Source organism: Bactrocera dorsalis, chromosome 4 (genome assembly GCF_023373825.1).
Source record: "Bactrocera dorsalis isolate Fly_Bdor chromosome 4, ASM2337382v1, whole genome shotgun sequence".
Taxonomy (NCBI): Eukaryota; Metazoa; Arthropoda; class Insecta; order Diptera; family Tephritidae; genus Bactrocera; species Bactrocera dorsalis.
This window is the reverse complement of record NC_064306.1, coordinates 66456730-66480860: the sequence shown is the minus strand read 5'-3', so window position 1 is coordinate 66480860 and position 24131 is coordinate 66456730. Positions and strand designations below refer to the sequence as shown.

Below are 24131 nucleotides of genomic sequence, written 5' to 3'. Positions count from 1 at the left end.
CAATTTTTGTGACTTGAAAATCTATTACATTTCATTATTCAGAGATGAATGAAAATAAATATGTCGATAACAAATATTATTATAAATTTTCTATAACATAGTCAAAAAACATAATTACCAATAAAAATATATGTTGACTTTGTTTCATTATATTTACGAAATTTATTAAAATTGATTAATTTTTAAAATTTTCGTGTTTGAGTCGCTTACAAAATAAAAAGAAACGACAATCGATTAATATCTATGATGATCTCTATTCCGTATATTCAAAATGGCAAACAATAGTTGGCTTTAGTTTCGTGACGTGCTAATTCAAATTTGAGTCAATATTTTGACACTAACGCTAGAGACTGTTTAGTGAATAGTAACTAGTCACAAATTAAAACTTTACCTCAAAATGTCTCCAATAGTGACTATAGACTATAGAATCAGACATTACGCATATTATCAAGGTATACGAATATGTTTATGGCATTGATATTATTAATGGTTTGAGTAGCTAGATAGATGCCCCCTCTTTATCAAACTTTTCGATGCAATAATTAAATAAGTGGTTTTTGAAAGCGAGAAAAATTATGGACCGACCGACTATTTAGGTTATAAAAAATCTTGTTAACACCCTGGTAAAAATGAGTTCTCCGCATGAATATTGGACTTTCAGCCTCGGTACGACAACAACTGGTGAATAGGAATCTAATCGTCGAATCTTCTTGGAACTCAATAGCTCATAGAGCGAAGAGATGTAGCTAGGGAAGATCGAGCGGCTTCAGTTCATTCACAAGCTATATTTTGTATGCTTTGAATTAAAGATTTCGACGTTAAATACGTCCATACGTCAGTCCGAGTTGCTGCGAATGGTGCCGAATGGACTCTCCACGGTCTTCTTGTACATTCTCAACTTTGACTGGTATATTATCTTCACTGCGTGCTAGACGTGTTCTATTCGGTCGAACATTGTCCGAAAATGAATGCTGGGTCTCAGAATGGGTGATGGTGTTGCGAATAGTACGCCCGGTAGGCCGATTAGGTTGACCATAAGTTGAACGAAACCCGTGAAACACATTTGTTACAGAACGTGAGTTTTCGTAATAAAGTTGAACGATTTGTAAACGATGTTCAGCCGTAAGTCTTTTCACGCTGAAATGACCAAACAATATTGAACAAACATAAGATGATAGCTTAATACAACTCTCGCGTGATCTGTCAAAAAAAGTACCTTTGCTAACAAGGAACATGTCGATTATATTATATTGCTTTTAATCTTGTTTTTCCTTAGTTCAAACTTATTAAAACCAAATTTTTAATAACTCCATTCCTCAAATCCTGATTATCTCATTAAAACAGCATACCCCTGGATGTAGGCAACGTTGTGGTTTGCTAACACTTTGCTAAAGTGTTTCCTACGATTAGGGTCTAGAATAGTTATTTATGTGTGAAAATAAGAAAAAAACTTAAGTATATTTTAAAAATCCGCCTTCCGCTTTGATTGAAGCTTTCAAGCTCCCAAGAAATAAAAGCCGTAACTTTTGTTTTCAACATTTTATTTTTATTTTCCATTTTTCTTTAGTTTTTATTATTGTTTTAATGCGTTGTCTGTTTGGTGATGTTATTCGCCATTTTACAGTTTGTTTGTCACTTAAAATTAACGGCTTATTTTAACATTTGCATTACAACTCCATTCGATTATGTGATATACACGCATACATTTAGCAACTAATATGTATACGACTAAACAGTTATACATGTAAATAATTTCACATTTTACACACTTATGTATGTGTGTAGGTTATTTCGAACAACTTAAGTTCAAACATTTTCTTTTAAGCGTAAATATTGAAAAAAATCACTTTTGACGGATATAAAATGAAATGTGTGATACAAGGCTTGGGCTAGAAAGGCTCAGCACATAGTGTAACTAAAAGCACTATATGGCAAATATTTTTTTTTTTTAACTGAAGTTTTATGAGTTTCTATTATTTTTATAAATTTTTTCACTTCACCACAACATTCACTATGTGCTTAGCCTTTCTATTTGTATGTGTATGCCTATGTGTGTGTGCGGTTTGTGCTGTAATTGTACATCTGTGTATGTACTTGGTGTATCGGGGGACGGCAGAAATGAATTCTGAAACCAAATAAATTCGTTCTTCTTCTTCTTTTGGTAGTTATTGTGCGGCCACAATCAAATGTGTATATATTTTTTTTTAATGTTTATTTTTGAAGCATAATTGTTGTTGTAACGCTTATGTATATTTGGGGATTAATCAATGACTTCGTGAGTAATTTTGTGTGTTTTGTTTTTTTTATTATATTTTTTGATGCTGTAAGCTTTTTTGAATTGGTGTGTGTAAGTATTGGTTAAAAAAATTTTAATCAAATTAAATTAAATATAAATTAAATTTTTTTAAATATTTTTTTTTTAATTAAACATTTTTTTAAATAATTTTTTCAAATGAAAATTTTTTTTATTTTAATTTTTTAAAATTTTTTTTTTGTTAATTTAAAATTTTTTAAAATAATTTTTTCAAATGAAAAATCTTTTTTTAATTAATATTTTTTTTAAATAATTTTTTTTTTTCAAAATATGAGAAAATTTGCCTAATAAGAATTTATATAACGTTATTGATTTTCTTTTTCTGTAACTCTCATTGTTTGTTTCAATTATCGCCTATCATTTTATTTACTAAATATAATTTCTTAAATTTATATATTTTTAATTTTATTTTCAGTAATAGTTTATTTTATTTAAAATTTCACATATTCATATGTATTAGATTTGTTTTTGTTTTTGCGGCATTACACAAATACACACTTAAAGCTTTCACTATTTCATATATGTAGATTTTTGCTCCACTTTTTATGTTTTTTTTTTTGTTATTTCTCCTCATAATTTTTTAATATTGTATTTGTTTTGTTTTGGGTCTTTCATGTCTTCGTTAAGTAAGTGTTCGTAAACTTCATTTTTCGTTTTGTAAAGTTTTGGTTTTAACATTTTCTTTTTGCTTTCTCTTCTAACTGCATTGTTTTTATTTTTTGTTTATAGTATGTCTTCTCTTTTGTAGTATTTTAATTTTGTTGTTTTTCTTGTTTTTTATTTTTTTTGTTTTTATTGAAAATGGAAGCATTTTATTTTGCTACAATGCATCATAATTAGTGTTTTATTACAGCTTAAGTAATCTTATAGTTTTCTTTACTTTATCTTGTTATTGTTACGAGTGCTATATTTCATAAGAATACTTGGAACTTCCAAACAGTAATGCGATCTTTATCTAAATTAAATTAATTGCTATAATTTTGTTTTCTTTTTTTGTCTTCAATTGATCAAACAAGGCCTACATGTAGGCAATGTGTAAATTCTAAAAGTAATAAAAACATTGCCTACGTTTAGGAGCACTGATTATACTTTTAACAAAACTTACTTTTCTCTTGATAAATAAAATTTTATTTATAGAATACCTGAGTCAAACGAACCTAACAATAATGAACAGTAGAACGCAAAACACGTAACAAAAAGGAAATAAAGGATCCATAATTGACATTATCAACATTCGCAAATGATTCGCTCAGCAGCAATGCTTGTAAATATAAAAGAAGAAGTGTTTCTGACTCGACCAAAGAAACCACCTGAGGAACCTTCATCGTACGGATTTCTGTGTATGCCGGCACAATAGGTAAAGTATATGAAAATATAATACGAAGCTGCTTGGAGTTAGTAATCCACGAAGCCGACATATTAAGTATCAGAGAGACAATATGGATTTATGAAAAAAGATCCACCTTTGACGCATTAGGAGAGGTCAGCGATACTGCGAAAGTGCAGTAAGTGGCGAAAGATGGAAAGGTGGCCCAAAAAAGTACTGCGCGCTGAATACCCTGGCTGTCAAGAATGCGTTCAACAAAAATGGGCACACATAATCAAAGTCCTAGATGAAATATGTGCCCCTGAATACCTCATAAACATTACAACGAGTTATCTTAAAAACAGAAGGCTGATTTTTGATACGGACGAAGGCCCCAAGAGCTATTCTATATCGAGTGGAGTACCCCAAGGCCTACTATTATAAAACCTCATCTATGACGGGATGCTAAGAAAACAGACGTGAAACCAATTGTTTATGAGGACGATCTTATGGTGGTAGCAGTGGAGGAAGCAATAGGGCTCACCATAGAGGAGTATGATATTACTTTACAGCCGCAGCTGAAGTATCTGGAAGTAATATTGGATTTCAATTTAAAAGTTAAGAAACAGCTGGCGTATACTTCCGGCAAAGCAAACAAAATTTATAATGCTCTTTGGAGAATAATGGCTAATAGAAGCTGCGAGCGTTCTAGCAGGTTCCTTAATATTGCAACAATATGGATACAGGAAATGGATATAAAAGCGTATGCTAAAAAACAATTGGAGTACATAGACATTTTGCAATTCGATTAAAAAGTGCTTTTCGGACTATATAAATCGACGCTGCTGAAGTATTAGCCAGTTTGCCGCCCATTGACATCAAGAGAGATGAACTCGAGCGATAATATTAACTATCAGCGTCTAAAACAATATCGACGAAGGCATATGAGAGGAGCAAGAGCACCAAAATGGCATTCTTCTTCCAAAGGGTGGTTTGTTCTGGATAAACAGACTTATACCATACATCAAATCCAAATACTTAGAGGATATGGATGCTTTAGAAACTACCTTTACAGATTCCACAATGATATTAGTCCAAATTATCCGACATGTACAGAGTATATATAAGAATCTGACTCAGCACTCATAATGACAAAACTGTGACTTTTTCAATAGATTAGGTGTCAATCAGTCCGCACAATAGAGGAGACTTTAATGTCCTGTCTCACCCACGAAGTAATACTTAACTGGTGAATCCGTGGTAGAGTCTTGAGTTGGGAGTAGGTTAGGTTCAGCGGATTAAAGTTCCACACTCCGGCATTCGATGCTTCCCCCTACTATAAAAAATGCTTCACAAACAACTTTAATCCATACGTACGAATCTTAAACGTAACTTAAATGTATTTACATTTGCCCAAATATAAAAAATTATATCTAAATATTGTATGTTTTATGTGATATTTAAATACATAAAAATTGGTAGTCGAAAAAGTATTTTCGTATTTTGTCAATACATGTCGTAGCAGTCATATATCTCCAGTGCTACCAATCAAATTGTGTCATACCGTACAGTGTTGGAAAGGTGAGAGTTTAGGTTTCTTTTAAGCAAAAAAAACAAATTCAATTCCGAGAAGTTGAAAAAAAGTAATAGCTGTTTTCAAAAATGAGTGAAAATAATGAAAAATCGTGATATAATGAAATTTTTGTATAAAAAAGGGAATAATGCCACGCAAGTGACCAATGAAATTTGTGAAGTTTACAGAAACGACGTTGTATCAGTTCGTGTAGTACAACAATGGTTGGTCGCTTCCGTTCTGGAAATTTCGAAATTTCGATTTGCACTGATGAAAGAAAAAGTGGGCGATCAAAATGGTATTATTAGTAATATTAGTAGATTACGAAAAGACTTTTTCGGGTCAAAAAAAAAAAATTTATTGCATACTCTGAAAACTGGTTGGTTGACACCTGAAAAAATTCCTTCTAGAGTTCTAAATACTATTATGAAAATTTTCCAATTTGAGTTTTTCTTACTATGAGAACTGTGGGATTTAGTGGGAACGAGCCTATTAAAATAAAGAACTCATGCTTTGAAGTAATTGTTTTGAGGTCTTTGCCAGACTACTTTTCAGAGCATAAAGTAAAAAATAAACGATATCTTGACCCAGTCTAATGCAGATAACTGCAGAAATACCACGTAATTACGCTGTTTATCAGCTATAAACACGCGTATGCGCTTATAATTCAATGTAATTTGCGGTGATCGTGTTGAAAAAGTTGTATGCACACACCTACATTTTTATTTAATTTAACACCGAATTTCACATACATATTTGCTGACTGCTCGAACTTAGTTAATATTCATAATTTAATCATAACACACGCTTTAAAGCTAAAAAATGTAAATTTTCACAAAATTATGCGCTGCAATTGATGACATACATACATATACTTATATAAAAAACAACATTCAGTCAATTTTAATTCATTTTGTGAATAACGGCATAATCAATTATACACACATATATACAAGAGCGCTGCCTGGAGCGTTTCACATATACATATGCGCAGCTGTAAATACACATAACAGTACATTTAACCATACACTTAATAAATATCGCAACATATTAACGGTAAATAAGTATTAAATATACATATATATATGCTTTTTTTTAATATAAATTTTATGCACGTTTGTTTATGCAAAAATACCGTAAATAAATATTTTATGCATATGTTTTGTTGCACACGTGTAGTCGACTGTGGAATGCACGCTTGAACGAGTATAAAAAATTAGTAAATACATTAAATTTATATATAATTTACGTTAAATATGATAAACCGTTAACTCAATGCAATCACTTAGTTTAATTAATTTTTTTGTTGTTTTTTTTTCATTCATTATCATAATTTAATATCATAAATTTTTATTTTTCATTATTTTTCGTTAATTTTTATACTCTCGCAACAAAGTTGCTAAAGAGAGTATTATAGTTTTGTTCACATAACGGTTGTTTGTAAGTCCTAAAACTAAAAGAGTCAGATATAGGGTTATATATACCAAAGTGATCAGGGTGACGAGTAGAGTTGAAATCCGGATGTCTGTCTGTCCGTCCGTCCGTCTGTCCGTCCGTCTGTCCGTCCGTCTGTCCGTCCGTCTGTCCGTCCGTCCGTCTGTCCGTCCGTCCGTCCGTGCAAGCTGTAACTTGAGTAAAAATTGAGATATCGTGATGAAACTTGGTACACGTATTTCTTGGCTCCATAGGAAGGTTAAGTTCGAAGATGGGCAAAATCGGCCCACTGCCACGCCCACAAAATGGCGGAAACCGAAAACCTATAAAGTGTCATAACTAAGCCATAAATAAAGGTATTAAAGTGAAATTTGGCACGAAGGATCGCATTAGGGAGGGGCATATTTGGACGTAATTTTTTTTGGAAAGTGGGCGTGGCCCCGCCCCCTACTAAGTTTTTTGTATATATCTCGGAAACTACTACAGCTATGTCAACCAAATTCTATAGAGTTGTTTCTTTCAAGCATTTCCATATATAGTTCGAAAATGGAAGAAATCGGATAATAACCACGCCCACCTCCCATACAAAGGTTATGTTGAAAGTCACTAAAAGTGCGTTAACCGACTAACAAAAAACCTTAGAAACACTAAATTTTACCGAAGAAATGGCAAAAGGAAGCTGCACTCAGGCTTCTTTTAAAAATTGAAAATGGGCGTGGCGTCGCCCACTTATGGACCAAAAACCGTATCTCAGGAACTACTCTACCGATTTCAATAAAATTCGGTATATAATACTTTTTTAACCCCCTGATGACATGTACGAAATATGGAGAAAATCGGTTCACAAACACGCCTTCTTCCAATATAACGCTATTTTGAATTCTATCTGATGCCTTCTCTGTATAGTACAATACATTAAATTTATATATAATTTACGTTAAATATGATAAACCGTTAACTCAATGCAATCACTTAGTTTAATTAATTATTTTTTTGTTTTCTTTCTTTCATTATCATAATTTAATATCATGAATTTTTATTTTTTATTATTTTTCGTTAATTTTTTTTTTATTTTCTGTTATTTTTTTAATTTTATTTTTTATTATTTTTCTTTTAATTTATTTTGAATTTAAATTTTGTTAATTAAAATGTTTATTTATGCTCATTAAATGTGTTTACGCATATTTCAATAATCAGTCGCACAAATTAATCACGTTGCTTGCCTTCACTACTCGTTAGCTTTTAGTTAGCTTTCATTTTTTAAAAATGTATTATTTTTTCAAATAATTATGTTTTGTTTAATTTTTCATAATTTTTTCTCGCACATACCCACTTACACTTAGTGTTATATAACTTAAGCTTGGTTTCTAATCAACTTTGTTATTTAGCTTAATGTTTTTGCTTAGCCTGCAAATATAAAAACTAATTTATAATTTTATTTTTTTTTTCAAAAATGCAAAAAACTTGAATTTTCCTAGTTAAGAACGCGCCAACGCGCTGACGCTTCGCACAAAATCTATAGTCCGGGGAACGAGTACTCAAACTCTCTCCGCTTTGATCACCTATGACACATGAGTACATATATGCTCCAACATGCCCAGCGTACTCCCTTAACACTCATCACTACATGCATATGCATATTGTTGTTGCAACGCCTTGTTCTCTTTAATCGCTTAAATTGTTGTTTTTTTCGTGCTTCCTATAGAATCTCTAATCACACTAATTTATGCAACTACTTAGTACTTGCTTCTACAAATAGACCTCTTCACCACTGTGAATGATTAATTATTGTTTGAACACAAACAGTCCCGTCGGATCCCATTCGCTGTCGTCATTGGGTCCGAAGCACTCATCAAAGTACCATTCCATTGTTTTATAGACGTGATTGAGTGATTTCGTCATCGCATGATCCTCATCGGGGTAGACCTGGAAGATAAAATATGAAAGCAAGTCGGTGAGTTAGAAGCGTTTTACATTTACGAGTGTCTGAGATTTAGAAAACTAACCCTAAAGAGAAAATAAATAATTGAGTAGTTTTCTATACCAGCACTTTATTCCGATAATTCAGTTTGTATGGCAGTTTTATGCTATTTTATATGGTTTCTGGGTTTTCAGAGTATAAAAAGAATATAGTAAAATTTCTTTGGAACAACGTCGGTTAAACTGGGTTACATTCTGGGGGCCAAGAACTTCTGGCTTGAGGAAGCCATTAGGGTTAATTAATTCGCTCTTGGGATCTTCTTTGATATAGAGGGAGCTTTCAATAACGTTCTGCCGAAAGCAGTCGTAACTGTTCTGGATGGTTCTTGTGGTGAATCAAACCTCAAACACCCCATTTTCTGATTTCTGTGCGACAGAGTGATTAAAACGGAATAAGGAACCCCACAAGGTGGATTTCTCTCTCTTCTTCTATGGATCCTGGTCGTTATTACCTGCTTTAAAAATTTGAAAAAGAAGGGAAGTCGCAACGGTCTTGTCATCAAACCAAATACAATCGAGATGGTTTTATTTACTGGAGGATACAAGATCCTGGTGAAACCGCTGCCGCAAATGGGAGGCATCCGCCTATAAACAGCGAATACAGTGAAATATATAGGGCTCATCCTAGATAGTAATCTTTCATGGAAACCAAATAGCAAAGAGAGAGCAAAAACAACATCGATTGTCTTATATTGCCGTAGAGCAACCATTGGCAAAAGGTGGAGTCTCGCAACGAAAGTTGTCCTCTAGTTCTACGAAGTCCAGCTCATTATATTCCATGGAGTCTTTATGTGGTAGAAGGCTCCAGAAAAGGCCACACTTGCAAAGAAAATAGAAAGCGTTCAACGAGTGGCGCTTATCAGCATGTGTGGTGTAATAGGTCCATTACAGCCATGACATTTTTCACATATTGTCCGTAGACATCGTCGGAAGGAGCATGGCTGCGAAACTTGCTATCAGATTTAGAGAGTTTAGGTTCCTAAAAGACCACGTGAACACTCGGAAATCCTCACTCACTTTGTCCTCATACCGGATCACATGGATCATGGAGTCACCAAAGCGAACTCTGGCGGCTCTTTCTCTATCCATATACAGGCGAGGAATTTTTGGGTGAAAAGAAGCCGTTGAAAGAGAGGGGGAGTGAGCTTCCCCACTTCCACGCCAAGGTTGCAATCATTAAGGTAGTAGTAGATTTATTGTTCGGGATTGCGTCCACCTTCAGAGAAATGACAATCCACTCAGATAGTCGAGCGGTGACAGTCGTCTTGAACTCATTAACGGTGCGTTTAGGGCTGATCAAAGAGTACCTAACCTTGCTAACAATAGCATCGAGTGTCTTTAGGATTGGTATAGGTGCCAGGTGGAATCGTAGGAAAGTGTAAAGCTGATGAGCTAACAAGAAAAGGCAACCTAGAACCGCTATCGATAGAATGGGAGCGAGACGGTGCTCTCGTATCCTCTTGTGTTCTACTTGGTCAGCGTTGGGCCAAAATCGGTACATTCGCTGTCGCAAAAGATTTTTGGACCAAGATCAATAGCAAAAGATTTAGTGATCTATTTGCCCTCAGTAAGCTAGCCTATCCCTAGTGGGACTTTAACAGGCCATTCCCGTACTGGCTGGAAATCCTACAGGACGTCATCTGTAGAAGTTGTATGGAAGAAGATAAAGTGGAAACACCTCAACGCTTCCTTCTTGACTGTACCGCGTGTAGGAGGACTTAAAAACTTGGGAGCTTCAGACATCCCACCACTTAATCGCGGCTGAATTCGTGATCATGAAGAGCTCGATTGTAAAGGCTTTGAACTTGTGAACATAAAATTATATTTGGTACCATACGAGTATCTATTACCAAAGCCTCACACTACACACATGCGAGTACAAATCACTCACCTGATGTCTGAACTTGACTTGCTGATCCACCAGCGCACGCACCAACATCAACGTGTGCTCCTGATGCACCAATCTGTCCGCCGTGCCGTGTATCAACATCAAATTGCGACCCTTAATATTGCCAGCCTTCATGGTCAAATCGGCCTCCTGCAGAGCGCGCAAGTAATCGCCCTTCAGCGGTATATAACGTTCGGTGAAAAATGAGTCTGCAACGATTACAAGGAAACAGAAGAATACACCGTTAATGTGCGCAAACAACGGACGTGTGTGTTGCGAGTCAAGTGTAGCAAAGGTAACTGTAAATTGCAAACTTACAGTGATAGCCAAAGGAGACAATCGGGTTGACGGCCACAGCGCATTGCAGCACCTGGTGCGAGTCATCGATGAGCGTCATGGTGGCCGCGTAGCCGCCGTAACCCCAGCCGTAGGCGCAAATACGTGACGGATCAATGAATTTCAAATTATCGCGCAGGTAGCTAGAGGTGTGTGTGTATGGAAGAGAAAAGCAATAAAGTAAGTAAAGTGAGTAAGAGCTGTTGACAACCGCTGAGCTCGTTTAATGAGTCTACACGAGTTTATTTGGTTCAAAGTTTGAGGTCAGTGTCTTTTAGTGCTATAAAATAAGTGTGTGCGCGCAAGTTTATGAGTCTCGGCGCACACGTGTGGGGTGTATTAGTGGTGAATGCTTACGTTAATACGCCCAGTTGATCCTCCACTTCGACGGTGCCGAGCTTGCCGTGCACTTGTGTGCGCAACAGTTCGCCCTGGAAGCCGCTGCCGCGTCCATCAATTTGCGCCACAATCATGGAGCGTTGACTGCTCAAATACCAGTTCCAATCCACTTGATACTTTTCGGTGACCAGCTGTGAACCGGGTGCCGCGTTGCTGCAAGTAGATAGTACAAGTTAAGGAAGGGATTTGAGTTTCAATGCTCCCGCCGTGAGTTCCAAAGTTCTGCTTGATTTTATTCTACTTACATGTGCAGTATGAGCGGAAAGGCGACCTCTTCGTCCTCGCGCATTCCCGGCGGTAGGAAGAGACGCACTTGCGCGTGGAAACCGTGCCGTATCTCTACGCTGAACGTACGTATTTGTGGCAAAGCGAGCTGCTGCAGGCGGTGGCGCAGACTGTGACCCGCATTGAGTATATACGTCTTCATGTTGCTCTGTGTCTCCACCATATAGACACTGGGCGATTCTGGACCCAGGCACTCTTGCACATAGTGCGAGTAATCTTTGCTGAAGTAGATTTTATTGTAAAGACAGTTCTTCGGTATATCATAGTAACATTCGGTCTCATCGTCGCTACGATTTTCAGCGTCCTCTACGCGTATACCCTGCGCAGTCAGTCGGAAAGTGGATATCGTGTTGTCGCAGGTCAAGCATGTCGGCTGTGTTGAAGTAATATACGCGCGATTGCTTTGCGTCTCATTCAACTTGAGGCTGATTTTGTAGAGATGTCGTTCACCTGGACGCTTTTCTGGCGCCGCCATAAAGTAGACAATCTCATGCGGTTCGTCCCAACCCAAAAGTTCGGTGACTTCAAAGCGTCCCATTGTAAGCGGCACTGGTCGGCGATCCAGCGAAGAGATGAAGACCACATGTCGAAAGTGTCCGTGTTCACCATCGCGTACCGGAAGACGTTTGAGCAGGTAACCGCCATGCGAAATCTCATAAGTGGTCTGACCGTTGCTCACATTGTGATAGCTATTATTGCCATTCAGTCCATTGGCGAGCAATTGTTGTTGGTTGCGTTTGAGATTTGCGCTATTGCGTGCGGAAAATATGGGCCGCTCAGCTGGTAGCACCCAGCCATCGTTAACCGTAACTTCTGTGTGCACGGGATGGCAATGGAAGTCTGGTGCGCGACAAACAACCGTTGTAGCTTTCGTTTGACCACGATTGGTGATCGTTACGGAGAGGTCAATGGGTGTGGCCCAGGTGAGTGCGCCAATGTAACTGCCATTCGAGAGATCGGCTGGAAGTTTGATTTGTGTGGGGAAGATGTATTTGAGGACGGAGAGATTCACCACATTCACGGTGACATTTGGGTTGGCTTCGCCTGCTTTGGGGTAGCGTTGTGTTAGCACAGCCGGGTACTTGATATCGTCGCCCATCCAGGTGTACCTATAGTTCGTGAAGGAAGGAGAACATAAGAAAAAAAAATTGAGTTTAGGGAGATTAGAATAGTATAGCAAATTACTAGGAGAAATTTAGACTTCATAAAAGTTTCGAAATTTTTTCGTGGTTCTGCCTATGAATCTAATCTCTATTGGTGAGGATTCTCTCTTTTGGAGAAAGTCTCAATAAAACTGACTTCTTCTTTCTACTCTGAGTTAACTTCGGTGATACAGAGTTTGCTCGAAGGAGGGGAAGTAATGTCATGGGACTTTCTAAACAATGGGATCCGCTGTCAAGGATGTGCGGATTGTTATTATAGCTAGAGGCAAATTCGAAGACACTCTCTATGACTTAGGGCAAAGGGGTTTAAACCTGTGGTACAATGGAGTTGAACTGAATATCAACCCTCGAAGTCGACGTTAACGAGACAGGTGGTCCCTGCCTGGCCTCAGCAACCTAATCCTTGGGGTAGAGTGGTAGAGATGATTAATATGGTCTAATATCTTGGTCTTACGCTGGATTCCATTCTGCGGTGGAAATAGCTTATAAATCCTGGTGGCTGTACATCATGATCGTGCGACCATTATCTCTTCTCCAAGGGACATCATTACCAAATGGGTAAACTTCACCAAGAACTTAAAGATTAGCAATAAGACTGAATGGAACTATTCCACTCTCGAGTTACTGTTAGGGAGAGAATAATCAAGTGTTAAATAGATGGGTCGAAAACATTGGCAGCGGCACTTAAAGGAACCTCTGTCTACGAGATCAAATCGCTAACGGCTGAGCAGTTTATCGGAACGTAAGCAATGGCAGCTTGTCTGGGTGCTCGGTGACAAAGGTATAGCCGGGAATGAACTGGCTGATGAGCTTGCTCGCTCTGCAGGATTCACTAAAATGGTTGGGCCTGGCCCCTTCATCGCGGTGGGTCCTCATACCGTAAAGAAGTTAGTTAGTACTTTTTCAGAGGGATTTTGTAGATTATTGAGTTTTATGAGCCTTCGAAAGCTTTCAATTAATTTCATTAAGGGAATGAACATAATTTATTAATTTTCAATGAAAGCTGGAAGAATAAAAATTAAGTTCGCGCGAACTTTGCCTTCCTTACTTGTTCGCCGCGATTAACTGTATTGACGTCAGCCGCCTACTTGACTAAGGGAGCGAACTCACGGAGCCAATAATTATAGCACACATTTTGTTAATACATTTTATAGAGTTTTAAATATTCATAACGGTACTCACTTGTATTCATTCACATCGCTGTCATTGAATGTGAGAAAGGCTAAAAATAGACCATCCGGTGAGAAGGCGAGACCGCTGCTGCGCCCATTCAGCTCCGGCACGTTCTCATACGTCCAATCCGGTATGCCATTGTAGACGACGCCAGCGCGACCTGATGCCGGCAAACGTCAGCAAGTATACATATGAGAAGAAAGAAGAAGAAAAAGAAGAAGATACACCCACATGACAGCAGAAGGAGGAAAGAAGAAGTAGTAAGCAAAGGGAAATGAAATCAGTTTGATGTAGAAAGCAGAGCTTCTGCCACATATCAGTCGCAGCTTATAATATTTGTATAATAAAGAACTAACAGTGAATAGTTGAGCCACCCACACACACACTCTAACCCACTCACCTGTTGTTGTAATGCGGCACACCAGCTCGCCTTGAACCTTCGGCTTGTAGTAGATGTCATTCTCGTACACAAAGGCGATTGCCTGATTTTGTGGAAAGGCTTTCACTGCGCCGCCATTCGGATATTGAAAATTACTTGGCGGCGGCTTGCCCACACCGCCACCGGTCGCTGCGCCCGCCAAGCTGCTCAGCAAGATGCTGCCACCACTTGAGGCATTCACGGCTGCGGCTGCCGCAGCGCCGTTCGCTGTACGTGCCGCATTTGTTGTTGTGTTGGTTGGTGCGCGCGTTGTTGTGGTTGTGCTGGTTGTTGTAGTGGTGGTCGTGGTGGTGCTTGTTGTGGTTGTGGCTGGCGCGGGCGGCACGTTGGGCGCCCATGTGACATATTGCAGGCGCGGCGGCTCCGCTATGTTCTCCGTGGGGCCCAGCGGAAAGGTGTTCGCTGTCTGCACCTCGTAAACGTGATGTCTGCGTGCCGTTGTTGTCGTTTTTTTCGTTTTTGGTGTGTGGAAGAAAATGAGACATAAAAAATAATTCCAACGAATTGTTAATAATTAAAATTATGAGCTATTTCGCATCTGCTTTTAATATGTGTGTTTGTTGTTTATGTGCTTGTGGTTCAATGGACTCGTGTAGTGTAAATATTTATTAGTATATTTGTGCATATGTTTGTTAGTTGTGTTTGTGTTGTTTCGACTTGCACGGCAATTAAACGCAAAAAATATTAGCGTTGTCATAAAATTTAATTTCTTTAACTCAGCGTCTGAGGAAATGTTTATCATACGCCATGTGGCCCACGCTCTTGTGATATGTATTGGCAAGAGGCGGTCATTTCCTGTATCATTTGTTGCGTAAATTACTTGTCAGTGATCATTTGCACGCATGAAAGAGCTTGTGGTGCATTCCACGGCAATAAGAACTTTTGAAAAAATTCTAAAAATTTTCAAATTTTGAATTTTCGAAAAAAATTCTAGAAAAATTTAATACAAAGGTTGGTAGGTGAGGAATTATTATCAGTTGTCTAAAAAATTTTATTCGAAGAAACTGTGAAGAGAACACAATCGACCAGAATAACGGTTCCCAATAGTGTGTATATGGGGTTAAGCGAACGAATGGACCGAGTCCATCGATTTTTCCTACCAGATCACATACACACTCAGAACGTTTGACAGAGCACAGTAACTTGAAATATTCATCTCGGCCAAAAAATTTCATTAAATCGCGAATACTTTTGGGTGATTATTTTTCACAAACTTTCGTCATGGATTAACTCAGCAACAGTGAATCGATGAACATAATTCGATTTTTGGCTATGTCCATAGAGTGTATAGATCTTAATGCAGCAGTCTTCATTCTTCCGTATGTCAGACCGCCATCCAATCGAATTTAAAGGCAGAAACACAATGAATACCATCTATCAACCACTGTATTCACCAGATTTGGCTCCGTGTAATGTTTTCCTGTGCCCAAAGCTGAAATTACGGCTCAGTCAATCGAAGAGATAAACTGTATATACTCCATTCCATTAGCCGTGGAATGCCCCACAAATAGAAATATCAGAAGTCAGTATCAAAATGCTATTGGCCTTTGAATTTGTCCTTCCGCCGCCCACTTGCGACATAAAATGAGTATTTGTTTATTTGCAGTCGCGTTCAAAACACAAAAGAAATGAACCTCCTACAAACAGTATTTAGTCGTGTGTAAAAGAAAATGTAAAAAAAATGCTCAACAAATTATTTACGCACATTTTATGCGCAAAAACCCACCTGGAGCCTTCCGCATTGCTGTCGGACTGCAGCAGCACATACTTCTGATCGGGCGATACGAGAAACGATTCAGCATTCAGCTGGCGCTGCGGAAACGGGAAAAAGAAAATATTTGAAATTTTAAAAAGGTAAAACTATGGAAAAAAAATTGAAAAAAGCTGCAAAGTCAACACTTACGAATGTTGAGTTGGTCATTAGGACCCGCGTTGTGTAATTGTCTAGATTTAATATCGATAAGCCGCCCGTGGGGTCACGGTAAATCAGTTCAATGTCTGCAAAATGGAAAATAAATAGAAATAACATTTAGATGAAGAATTAATACAATGAAAAAGTGCGGAACACACACACACACATGGGCACACTTACCACTGCTCCAAGTGCCGTTGAAGGGCTTCCACTGCAAACTTTTGCCTAAAATGTCTGGCAGCACCATGTGACGGCCGCGTATGCGCAACCCTTCATCCTCTATAGTTGCATGTAAATTAAAATGGAAATTAAATGAGGCAAATTAATGAAAGAGCGCAGGGGAGAGGGGAGGGCTGAGAGTTCCAATTCTACCAAAAGGGTGTGCCAGCGAATAACAGTCGGCACAAATGGCAGTAGCACGCATAAATACGCATGGAAATGTTAATTTTACAGCGAAATTTACACACACATATATATATGTATATATATATATGCATATATGTTTGCTTGTATATGAGTGTGTGTGTGAAAACTTTTCACTTTGCTCTAATGCGTCAAATAATTTTAATGTCTTTGGGGAAATTGCACATGCCGCCTTCATTATATAAAATTTCTACTTATATAAGTACAGTTAAACAGTTACATATGTATATATGTATATGCAGTTATTTGTGTATGCTGTTGCCTTTGCATATCATTTGTGTTACTTACCTGGCGACAGCAGGAAAATGGAGAAAATTATGAGACTGAAGACTGCTGCTATTACCAGCAACGCTATAAATATGCCACGCCAATTACGTCGTTCCGGCGAGATGGCAACCAACTCCTGGAAAGCAAGCATAAAAATAACCGTGAAAATTCCAGTTAAACGTGTTGTTGTTAGTGCAGTGTTAATGTTGCAGATTAAGGGATTTGAGTCAGCTGATAAAAATAGTTTTCATAGAAATGCAATTGATGAGTGACGGAAACTATTTTTATACGTAAGCAGAGCTTTTCTGAAACTGCTATACAAGTATATGTATGTACGTATGTTTTTGTATACATACATATAGTGTGTTTACATACATATCTATGTACTATATATAATATTTGCGGTTATTAATTTGCAGGTATGCCATTTTCAGCATAGCTTTAGCAAAAATTGGAAAGTATTTGTGAAAATTTTTGATTTTTGCAAAAGAGTTGCCACCTGTTAAAATGCAATTTATTTCCATATGTACATACATATATGTATGTATGTAAGTAATGAGTATACCTATGAAAAATAGTAAATATTCTTCGATAAAAAAAATAGTTCGAGCAGAGTTGCCACCTATTTCATACATATGTATGTATATAAAATGTTATGGTATTTAGATCAATTTCCTTCAAATGCTACTAAATTTTTTCCAACAAAAAGCTCCAAGCAGGAATATAATATTTGAACAGAGTTGCCACCATTTAAAAAATATAAAATGTTAAAAATATAAAAATGATTTTACTTCGCATACTACATAACGGATTCCAACAGTTTATTCAGATAATTTTTGTAACAGAGTTGCCAACTATTAAAAATATGACATGTTCAAATTTATATAGATAAAATAAACAAATAATTTCACTTGTAATAAATATTATATGAGTTTGAACATAATGCAAAAAGCGCTTTTTGGGATATTGTGGGAACAGAGTTGCCACCTATTTGAAAAATTCAAAATGATAAAAAATAGCAAATAATTCCAAAAATATAAAATGAGTTCTAAAATAATACAAAAAGCTTTTTGCAGGATTGTTGTGAGAGCAGAGTTGCCACCTATTTAAAAAAATATTTTTTTTTAATTAAGTACGGTTTTTTCTTTGTCTATATATCTTCTTTAAATTATTGGTGAAATTAAATTATGGAATTTATTTTTTTACGGTCAAAACTTTTAACTGATAGTTTCTAAATTCTTTTCAATAATGAGTACCACAGAAACTATACTTTCAAAATGATTTCAGTAGAAAAACCTTTTCTTAAATTTCATCATGACATACGAATATGTATGTATATCACTTTCATTTCCAAATAATATTGAAGAAAATCCTTACAATTTCATATATTCTTAGTTAAGAAAATTTTGTTGTATAAAAATTATTTTATAAACTCTATTATGTAAGGTATTGTCATTAAAGCGAATATAATAATTTATCAAAATTCTAATTACTTGGCAAAGTTATATTTTAGTAATGGCAAACACACAAATATTTGTCCCGTGACGGCTTTTAACTCCGGTGTGGGTTGCCAAAGTTTGCAAATATTAAACTCAACGCTCTTGTTACGCAATATGTTGCCACCTTTCCCTAACTTTTAAATTTTCAGCCATTCATTTATTTAGAAGCATTTTAGTACTTGTATATTAATATTTTTTGGTCTGTGGAAAAGTTGAAATCTTAAATGGCAAAACTTGCAGCTGTCGGCATTTAATTATTTGATTAAAATGTTGTTTATTAGAGTGTTGCCTTTTCTATTTCGATATTACAGAACAAAAACAAATATTAATTATTGAAAATCGAATTTCGAAGCACTTCTGCAATTCTGACTGAGATAGTAACGCCAAAAAAACGTTGGCCTCTGAATTTATTACGAACGGGAATAAAAGAAGTCATTCGGTGCCAAATCAAGTCTACACTGGACGGTAGTTGTCTCAATCTCACACATACATAGGTCATAGGTCAAATGACGACATTGCAATATCAGTTTGCGCACAGCATCTACAGTTTACGGAAAAACAACTGTTTTTAGGTGGCCTCCATGAAACTCCTCTTGGAGTGATCTGGATTTGATTCACCATACTATCGATGAATAGTGGCCTTGGATGGAGTTTTAGCGCCCAAAAATTAATTAAGTCAATCGATACACTTTAGCTGAGTTAATTCCTGTCTAAACTTTTACAAAATAATCACGAGAAAATGTTCGAGATTTCATTCCAGTTTTTGGTCGATATGAATATTTTAAGTTAATGTAGGCAACACAAATTGCTTGTTAATCCACGTCAAAGGTTGTAAAAAATAATCTCCCGAAATCTTTGCGATTTAATTCCATTTTTTTGCCGAGATGAACATTTTAAGGTACTGTAGACAACACAATTAACGTTCTGAGTATACTATATATAATACCAAACATGTCAAACTTTACGATAAAATTGTGAGTTGCCAGATTGCAACACTAAGGTTGTCAGAAATATAAAGAGTAATCTACATAATCTCGCTTAATATACTCTATATGATCTTTGTAACATATTGGCATACAGTAACAATACTTTTTTCTATATACTCTATACTTTTCAACATTTTTAATGAATTCTTTAAATAGCTAAATTACACAATAGCAATATCATAGCGTTAATGGCTGAAATATTTCTTTTCTAATTTCTTTTTAATGGAAAAACTCATCAAAAGAAGTCATTAAATTATTTATTCATAATATTTATTTAACAGTTTTATCGTTTTCTTTCATCAAATCATTTGCATACATAACAAAGAGGCGTATAAACGAATTTTATAAATACTAATATTCACTAAAGTAAACAAAGACCGACCTCGTTTACCACAGCAGATATTTAACAAAATATTAATGAATTTACAGGCGTCAAACCAAGTAAATATTTCTGTAGCTGCTATATAAACAAAAATGAAAGAGTTTCATATAAACAAGGAAAATCTAGGCGTAATTACATCAAAGTACACAGAAAGGAGAAAAAATTAATTTTATACCAAATTTCCATAGTCATTTCATAGAAAAAGTGGGCGTGACTGCAATGCCACAACTTTTGTACTCTATTTCTATTTGCTATTTCCTCTTTCTCTTTTTTTTCAATTTTATAGCTGTTATTTATTTCTACGCATTTCAGCAAAAACAACAACCCACGTCATTTGGGCCACACAGTCACGCTCATGCCCTTATTGATTCATGGGTTTGCTTGCCCCCATTCATTATTCGGAAAAGCTTTGTAAGGCAAAGCGCCATTTACTTATGCACAGATTCACACACACACACACGCATACACACCCGCCGCTTAATACCCTCGCAAATCAACAAATCAATCAAATACATGCAAAAGCGCAAAAAATGTTTAGCTTTTTGCGTCTTTGGCAATTTCGTCTTTGGGAAGTTTGAAGCGCGTCTGATAGATATTTATTGCTTTACGCTTTACTTTTCCTGTGATTTTGCACGCCTTGAGTGCTTCTATTTTACACTAGACACTGCCACATACATATATAAATTTGTTTATAAAAAGCATTGCTTTTGTGAAAACCTTGACCATTAGTTTTGCATTTCCATTTCCATAACATTTACTCGTCGTGTTTATGCGAAAATGGCATTTGTTTTGATCACGTATACGCACTGGCGTACACCTGGCCTTATACAGTTCCTTCGCTATTCCAGCAGCTTGTTTAAAGCGTTTAATTTTGCTTGCGCGTCGAGCGTTAAATTCATTTATTGGGGAAATTTGTTTTTCTTGTTTTTGTTTTCTCCTTTAATTTCCCCCATTACTCACCAACTTCAGCCAATTATTTATGCTAATCCACTGCCGATTAAGGGTTGAGCTTTAAATAGCCTAAAATTCTAAAATCTGCATTGAGTGCGAAGTAATTAAGATGAAATCGTGGCGCATAAATTTTTGGCTGAACGCTTGTGGTGTTATTGGTGATGGGATTGGTGTAGATAAATATTATTGTTTTCTTAATTGGTTGTTCGTGAGTTGAGAGGAAGATACGCGTATTTTATGGCTTTTGCGCAGCCATTTCTCAGTAATCTCATAATACTACACAGATATACACAAATACTTGAATTCGATTTAGTGTAGATTATTTAGTAATTCAAAGAAGTTTTTGGTTCAGGTTGACTAATAAAAAAGAGAGACTCTAATCCCAAGTATTTACTTCAAAAGTCGAGCTCGAATGAAGGTTGGTGGCAAGCTGTAACGGAAATGCTTATGGGAACTGTCACAAATTTTCCCTCTAAATATTTGGACGAAAAGTGAAAGCTATATCATCACGGAACCAAAATTCAAACTTATAAGCCAAAAGTGATCCTACATAAACATATTTAGTTTTAAGTCTGCGTCAAGTAGCCTCTATGTCAGCAATGTCACTTAGAGAGTTCGAACAATGGATTATTATACTCTTTGCATATTGAACCATCTTCGATAGTATGTTCCTTTTTAGGGATAAAATTTAAGACTTTGTGCACCCATTCTTAGACTTCTACAGAAGTGTTCATGTTTTATGTGTCCCAGAAGCAAGTAGAGAAAATTAAGTGAATAAAGAAAGAAAGAACGCATTATTTTCTAAGCAGAGGATCTATATTCCATGTATATTATGAAAATTTGACAGCACGCTGGGTCAACAATTAAAAAAATCATAAACAAACTGTTTAACAGTTAAGCAGGGCAACTAGCCTTAGTTCTAGAATCATGACGCATTGTAAAACGAAGCTCAACTTTTACCGAGGCAACTGCAGTCGCGCTCATTTCAGTAGGAATATAGAAAAGCATGAGTGAGCGGACAAATTGGAGAGGAGGACAATCGACAATCAACTTGTACTTGTGTGAGGTACTCGGGTGCATAATAAAACCAATACAGAGAGGGATTTAGAGACAATTCCTAGGCTTACATGAGTATATACTAAAAAATTTCGAATTCCATTAATATATACGGGTCCACAAAAGGAATCATTGGAAGGTTCATTTCACTAAACCTGGTACATTGCATGTTTTTTAGGTCGCTGAGCTTAAATCCAAAGTCCATTTTATCTCTATCACGACAAGCTGTTTTCTGATCTCAAAAAAACACCGGTATACTACTGTGGGCAAAAACAAGACTTTTTAATTTAAAATTCGCATGAAACCCCATTCGTCAAAATATGTTTTGTTAGGTTGTTATGACTTTCAGTGACATCGTTGCCAAATGTCACATTCAAAGGTGGTCGAGAACGCGTTGTCAACGAATCACGCCCAAGACGGTCATCAACATCAACTGATGTTCAACATGTCAATAAAATAAAGGAATTGTTGCTTGAAAATCGACGACGTGAGAGATCTTACTGGCATCGTAGTTATATCAAAAGAGTCAATGAGAAGCGTTTTAAAAGATCATTCGGGCTGTCTTTCTCATTTGGCTTATAGAGCACGGAAATATAATAGGACATATTTCGATGAATCTAAGAGAAAGCCACTCAAATTTCTGCTTGTAACGGGTGATTTTTTTGAGGTTAGGATTTTCATGCATTAGTATTTGACAGATCACGTGGGATTTCAGACATGGTGTCAAAGAGAAAGATGCTCAGTATGCTTTGACATTTCATCATGAATAGACTTACTAACGAGCAACGCTTGCAAATCATTGAATTTTATTACCAAAATCAGTGTTCGGTTCGAAATGTGTTTCGCGCTTTTTATCGACAAATTTTGTTCAGCGATGAGGCTCATTTCTGGTTGAATGGCTACGTAAATAAGCAAAATTGCCGCATTTGGGGTGAAGAGCAACCAGAAGCCGTTCAAGAACTGCCCATGCATCCCGAAAAATGCACTGTTTGGTGTGGTTTGTACGCTGGTGGAATCATTGGACCGTATTTTTTCAAAGATGCTGTTGGACGCAACGTTACGGTGAATGGCGATCGCTAACGTTCGATGCTAACAAACTTTTTGTTGCCAAAAATGGAAGAACTGAACTTGGTTGACATGTGGTTTCAACAAGATGGCGCTACATGCCACACAGCTCGCGATTCTATGGCCATTTTGAGGGAAAACTTCGGACAACAATTCATCTCAAGAAATGGACCCGTAAGTTGGCCACCAAGATCATGCGATTTAACGCCTTTAGACTATTTTTTGTGGGGCTACGTCAAGTCTAAAGTCTACAGAAATAAGCCAGCAACTATTCCAGCTTTGGAAGACAACATTTCCGAAGAAATTCGGGCTATTCCGGCCGAAATGCTCGAAAAAGTTGCCCAAAATTGGACTTTCCGAATGGACCACCTAAGACGCAGCCGCGGTCAACATTTAAATGAAATTATCTTCAAAAAGTAAATGTCATGAACCAATCTAACGTTTCAAATAAAGAACCGATGAGATTTTTGTTATTTTATGCGTTTTTTTTTTTAAAAAAGTTATCAAGCTCTTAAAAAATCACCCTTTATAAATCTGGAACAATTCTTGGGATCAGCAAAAGTTAAGTATATAGTAGTGCTAATATGCGCTACTTGAGACCTCACTATTACTTTGAAACAAACCAACCAATTTCCCTTTTTTCCTTGCTGCTTTACTCATTATAATTCCGCAGGTCTAGTAAACCAATTGGGTTTGGCCTTATTGCTTCATTATTTGGGTATTTATCTCGAATTAATATACAAAAAATTTGAGTAATTTTTTACAGTTAATACTATATTTGAATAACTCTTTACGATAAGATCTTCAAAAAAATATACTTCTTCTTGTAAACCGTGGAGGCTTGTACACATATAATTATAAAGTACATATATATATAAACAAAAACATCTCTTCAGTCAATTTCTGCCACTTGTCAGCATGATGTGCAATTTTCAGTCCTACACTCCACCGAAATCAAGAAGAAGCCAGCAAGAATTTCTCTCTAATTTTTGCATTACAAGTGATTACTGTACGCCGTCGAGGCATAAAACTTGCGCATACTTAAGCTTTCCGTGGGTCTTGCATTAAATTACTTGACCCATCAAAAGTGGCGACACAAATTGTGATGTGTCAGCAAGAGCAGCCATTAAAAGTTTACAAAGTGAAATTATATGACTTGCTTAAGCCTTTAAGAGTACAAATAGCGAGTAAATCACATGCCGTCCGCCACACGCTGAGCACATGAGGCCCTCCAACGAAGCCCAAGTACGTCGCGCTTGTATAAATGTGTGTATGTATGCATGTACGTATGTTTTTATGT

The 24131-nt window shown here is 36.5% G+C and overlaps 1 protein-coding gene across 4 annotated transcripts in view; it reads right to left on the bottom strand.

Annotated features, from left to right (window-relative positions):
• Positions 1-7542: 7542 nt before the first annotated feature.
• LOC105223681 (inactive dipeptidyl peptidase 10) overlaps positions 7543-24131 on the bottom strand; it is a 253046-nt gene continuing 236457 nt past the window's right edge. For 2 of the 4 annotated variants that reach the window (XM_049454177.1, XM_049454176.1), the window contains exons 2-12: positions 16914-17028; positions 16383-16481; positions 16194-16288; positions 16017-16102; positions 14252-14718; positions 13861-14011; positions 11476-12624; positions 11189-11383; positions 10814-10974; positions 10499-10704; positions 7543-8553 (exon numbers count right to left, since the gene is read on the bottom strand). In XM_049454177.1, coding sequence (XP_049310134.1) covers positions 8413-8553; positions 10499-10704; positions 10814-10974; positions 11189-11383; positions 11476-12624; positions 13861-14011; positions 14252-14718; positions 16017-16102; positions 16194-16288; positions 16383-16481; positions 16914-17028 — 2865 coding nt within the window. In that variant the 3' untranslated portion in view covers positions 7543-8412. The remainder of the gene's footprint in view (positions 8554-10498; positions 10705-10813; positions 10975-11188; positions 11384-11475; positions 12625-13860; positions 14012-14251; positions 14719-16016; positions 16103-16193; positions 16289-16382; positions 16482-16913; positions 17029-24131) is intronic. The other 2 variants (XM_049454178.1, XM_049454175.1) reach the window with 1 other exon arrangement.